The sequence below is a fragment of the Marmota monax genome, unplaced genomic scaffold (genome assembly GCF_021218885.2).
Source record: "Marmota monax isolate L192 unplaced genomic scaffold, Marmota_monax_Labrador192_F-V1.1 WCK01_AAM20220418_F8-fsc00331, whole genome shotgun sequence".
Taxonomy (NCBI): Eukaryota; Metazoa; Chordata; class Mammalia; order Rodentia; family Sciuridae; genus Marmota; species Marmota monax.
In genome coordinates, this window is record NW_026694212.1 from 516,592 (window position 1) to 522,095 (window position 5,504).

Genomic DNA, 5,504 nt, shown 5'->3' on the forward strand with positions numbered 1-5,504 from the left:
GCTCTGTTCACAATAGCTAAACTATGGAACCAACTCAGATGCCCTTCAACAGATGAATGGATAAAGAAAATATGGTGCATATACACAATGGACTATTACTCAGCCTTAAAGAATGAAATCATGGCCTTTGCAGGTCAATGGATGGAGCTGGAAATACCATGCTAAATGAAATGAACCAACCCCAAAAAGTCAAAGGCAAAATGTTTCCTCTGATAAGTGGATGGTGATCCATAATGGGGTCGGGGATGAAGGGACTTTGGATTGTACAAAGGGGAGTGAAGGGAAAGGACGAGGTATGGAGATGGGAAGGACAGTGAAATGAGACAGACATATAGGGTATATACATGTAGGATACATTCTCGATGTGACTCTGCACCATGTTCAGCCAGAGGAAGGAGAAGTTGTGCTCCATTTGTGTACAAAGTGTCAAAATGCATTCTACTGTCTTCTATAACTAATTAGAACAATTTGCAAATAAAAAAAGAAATCCCAAGAGAATGGTAACGCATTATCTACGTGTGTCTATGAGGGCATTTCCAGAATACATTTTAATGTTAGTCAGTGGAGTGAGTTGGGAAGATCTGCTTTCATGTTTAGCAGGCACTGTTCAATTAGCTATAATCCAGGCTAGAACAAAAAACAGGAAAAGTGAATTATTTCTCTCACTCTCCTGGAGTTGAGACCTCGTATTTATCTTCACATTAGGCATCAGGACTGCAGGCTTCCCAGACTGTGGACTCCAGAATTTAAGCCAGGGACCACTGACTCTCAGTCCTCCAGCCTTGGATAAGAGTTACAGCATTGGCTTCCCTTTTTCTGAGGTTTTTAGGCTTTAACTGAGCAATTCTACCATTATCCCATGTTCTCCAGCTTGCAGTTGGCCTAGTGTGGGGTTTCTCAGCCTCCATAACTGTATTGCAAATTCCCCTAATGAATGCCCTCACCTCTCTCTCCCCCACATCACATATTGTACCTGTCTCTCCAGAAAGACATGACTAATATGATGAGTATGAAAATATATCTTTGAGAACTTGATTTCCAAAGTATAGATACCATGAAGTAAAATAGCTAAATCGTATTTTAATTGTATTTTGATTTTTTAAGGAAACTTCCTACTTTTTTCATAGAGATATCATTTCACATTTCCATCAAGGTACTGGGGATAGAATTAGAACAAGATATATTCCATGCTTTTATAATCATGTCAAAATGGATTCTACTGTCGTGTATAACTAAAATGAACCAATATATTTTTTAAAGAACGCACTAGGAGTTACAATACCCCCACATTCTTATCAATACTCGTTATCTTTGGAATTTTTAAATGACACTTATTCTAATGGGTATAAAGCAGTATATCCTTGGGGTTCTGATTTGCATTAACCTAATGATTAGTAACTTGAGCATCTTTTCATATAATTACTGACCATTTATATATCTTCTTCAGAAAAAAAATGTATGTTCAACACCCTTGTACATTTTTAGTTGGGTTATCTGTTGTTGTTGTTGTTGTTGAATTGTAGGTGGTCATTATATTCTGGATATTAACTATTATTAGATACGTGATTTGAAAATATTTTGTCCCTTTGTCAGTTATGCTCTTTGATGCCCAGATGTTTTTAAGTTTAATGTGGTCCTGTTTGTATAGTTTTACTTTTATTGTATATCTCAGAAAATCAATTTATTCTTTTCATATGCACAGCTAGTTTTCCCAGAACCACTCATTAAATAGACTGTCCTTTCTCTATTGTATTGTCATGACACCCTTTTTACCTCCTACCTTTCTTTCTAGCCTCAGTCTTCATCTATTAAAAATTCACTGTCAGAAAAAAACTAGCAGAACATTGAAGTAAGAGTTGTATTTAGAATTGCAGAAGCCTGGGTCACATATTGAACCCACATTGGCTATGTAAACTTGAATAAGTTACTTAAACACACTGGACCTTTAGTTTCATCATGATTAAGCAAGGAATATAACAAAACATGAATATAGAAAACTAACTCAATACAATTTTAGTATCAATGACAATTTACTCTACACAAGTTTTCCTATCTTAAGCAAATAATGGTGATTAGTATTGAAAAAAAAGATTACTCCATCAAACCAAAAAGATTATTAAGATAGATACCTGATGTGTGATGGGTGACATCAGATAGAGCACTAATCTCTAGGGTATATAAAGAACTCAAAAAACTAAACACCAAAAAACAAATAACCCATCAATAATTGGGCCAAGGAACTGAACAGACACATTTCAGAAGAGGATATACAATCAATCAACAAATATATGAAAAAATGTTCATCATCTCTAGCATATAGAGAAAAGCAAATCAAAACTACTCTAAGATTTCATCTCATTTCTATCAGAATGGTAGCTATTAGGAAGATAAACAAAAATAACTGTTGGCAAGAATGTGGGATGGGAAGGTACACTCATACATTGCTGATGGGACTACAAATTAGTGCAGCCGATATGAAAAACAGTGTGGAGATTCCTTAGAAAACTGGGAATGGAACCACCATTTGACCCAACTATCCCTCTCCTCAGTCTATACCCAAAGGACTTAAAAACAGCATACTACAGGAACACAGCCACATCAATGTTTATAGCAGAACAATTCACAATAGCTAAAATGTGGAACCAACCTTGATGCCCTTCAGTAGATGAATGGATAAAAAATATGTGGCCTATATACACAATGGAATATTACTCAGCAATAAAAGAAAATAAAATCATAGCATTTGCAGGGAAATGAATGGCATTAGAGAAGATAATGCTAAGTGAAGTTAGCCAATCCCCCCCCAAAAAAGCCAAATGTTTTATCTGATATAAGGAGGCTGATTCATAGTGGGGTAGGGAGGGGGAGCATAGGAGAAATAGACAAACTCCAAACTCGAGATAGGGCAGAGAGGTGGTAGGTGAAGGGAGGAGGCAGGAGGTTAGAAATGATGGTGGAATATGATGAACATCATTATCCAAAGTACAAGCATGAAGACACAAATTTATGTGAATATACTTTATATACAACCAGAGATATGAAAAATGTGCTCTATATTCTAATATGAATTGTAATGCATTCCACTGTCATTTATAAAAAATCAATAGAAAAGAATGATACTTGCACTTTTAGCATGACACTATTCTTTAAGTACATGAAATAAAATGATAATGACTAAAATATGATACTGAAATAAAGAAACATAAACATGCAAAAGTGGAATAGAAGATCTCAAATAAGCTTCCACATGTGTTAAAATGATGAACTAGCACTTTGCTTCAATTTATGTCCTATGTTAAATTTCTTTGAGAGCAATATTTTATATATATTTTTCTTCACTCTGCCAACATATAATATGTGATTATAATTCATTTTAAATTCATAATTTGCATACTCATTTCTTCTTTATTCTCTTTGACCTTACATGGGAAATTTCTTCTCCATGACTCCAGTAGCATCACTGAGACTCTTTCTGAAGCTGGCAAGAAGTTGCTTTCTCCTATTATTCAAGAATAATATGGTTGCTTATTTCTTCAATAGGTAAATGACACCCATGTCTGAAATTTATATGCTCCATGAAGTAGTTCTGTTCATAATTTTTATTTGTTCCAAGTATCACAAAAGGGTAAGAAACTTTTGAGAAAAGGTCCTGAGATATGAAGGAATGTGGCAGAATCCCAGATAATTAGAAAATCAGGGTGAACTCATGTCCTCTGCCTTTGTCATAGTGTCATCTTTATTGCACCACATTGGTAATGGAAAAAGTGTGGTCAGTCTGAACTGATGATACTCTGATTCCCAAACATGCCAAGGACCCAACATCATTTTTCTTATATGGTCATGATGCACCCCCTTCCCATCTCATTCCCTTAGAACTTACTCACCACTGAACAAATAGCATAGCAAATAAACATCTCAAGAGATCTCCCCTTCAAAATTTCAAACAAAGAAATTTTTTAAAAAATGCTGTGCCCTACTGAGAACTATTATCTTTTTTATTTAATTGATTTTATTATTTTAAATACACGACAACAGAATGCCCTTCAATGGATGAATGGATAGAAAAACTGTGGCATATACACAATGGAATTTTACTCATCAATAAAAGAGAATAAAATCGTGTCATTTGCAGGTAAATGGATGGCATTGGAGAAGATAATGCTAAGTTAGAGAACTGTTATCTACACACTAACCATCCTATAAGAAACAAGATGGGCTCCATAAGGAGAGAGCTGTGACAGGAAATGTTTTTAACCCTCTTTTATCCTCCTATCCCAAGTCTCTGCCTCTCCCCACCAGCTTCCACAGAGCCCCCTTCACATCCTTGTTCCTTAGGGTATAGATCAGAGGATTGAGCATAGGGATAATTATAGTATAAAAAAGAGCAACAAACTTTCCTTCACTCTCAGAGTAATTGCCCAAGGGTTGGAGGTATGTGTACATGGCTGAGCCATAAAACAGACAAACCACAAGGAGGTGGGACCCACAGGTCCCAAAAGCCTTTCTGCGCCCTGCCATTGACTTGATCCTCAGCACTGCCTGAGCAATGTGTGCATAGGAGCCTAGAATCAATGCTGCAGGAATAACAATGATTATGACTCGGGCCACAAACATCTTGGCCTCTGTGCCTCCTGTGTCCTCACAAGCCAACTTCTGGAGTACAAGCATCTCACAGAAGAAGTGGTTCAGGTAATGGAGGCCACAGAGAGGCATGGCCATCATGAGGCTTGTCTGAATCAGAGAGTTCATGAGACCTCCCACCCAGGCAGCAATAGCCAGAGACAGGCAGAGAAGGGGGTGCATGATTGTTGTGTAGTAGAGTGGACGACACACAGCAGCATAGCGGTCAAAGGCCATCACCACCAGAAGCACACACTCAGTTCCACCCAGGGAGAGGACAATGAAGAGCTGGGCCACACACCGTCCATAGCTAATGGTCCTGTCAAGTCCAGAAAGATTGATCAGCAGCTGGGGCACAGTGCTGGTGGTATAGCAGAGGTCCAGGAAGGAGAGGTGGCAGAGGAAGAAGTACATGGGTGTGTGCAGTCTAGGGTCCAGTTGGGAGAGAACAATGATGGTGGTGTTGCCAAAGAGGGTCAGAGAGTAGAAAATTGAAATGAAGACAAAAAAGATAAGTTCCAGCTGTGGCCAATCTGAGAAGCCCACCAAAATGAAGCCTTCTTCAAAACTGGTATTGAAACCTCCCATAGCCTTGCACCTGCATAAAAAATGAAAGACAATTCAATGCCTTTACAAAGAACATGAATTAAAACATTTTATCAAGATTAAATCTATTATCACATATAACTAAAAAGAACAAATACAAAATTTAAAAATAAAACATTGAAAAAAGGTATTCACAGTACTCCCTCAGTAATACATTTCTTTATTTTGCTAATCAGTTCAGTTTTATGAAGTCTTCTATTTTACTCTTTCCTTAAATGTGTAAATCACTGGATTGGAAATGATGTCATCTTTGAACCATAGTCCTGCTGCCTGTGTGT

At 37.2% G+C, this 5,504-nt stretch overlaps 1 protein-coding gene across 1 annotated transcript; it reads right to left on the minus strand.

Moving 5' to 3' along the window:
• Positions 1-1,517: 1,517 nt before the first annotated feature.
• Positions 1,518-5,289, minus strand: LOC124108064 (olfactory receptor 2Y1-like). The gene has a single exon (XM_058586094.1). The coding sequence runs from the start codon at positions 5,206-5,208 to the stop codon at positions 4,270-4,272; it is 939 nt and encodes a 312-aa protein (XP_058442077.1). The 5' UTR covers positions 5,209-5,289; the 3' UTR covers positions 1,518-4,269.
• Positions 5,290-5,504: the final 215 nt, after the last annotated feature.

Coding starts and splice junctions, on each gene's coding strand:
- LOC124108064 (XM_058586094.1), bottom strand. CDS start 5,208: ATGGGAGGTTTCAATACCAGTTTTGAAGAAGGCTTCATTTTGGTGGGC.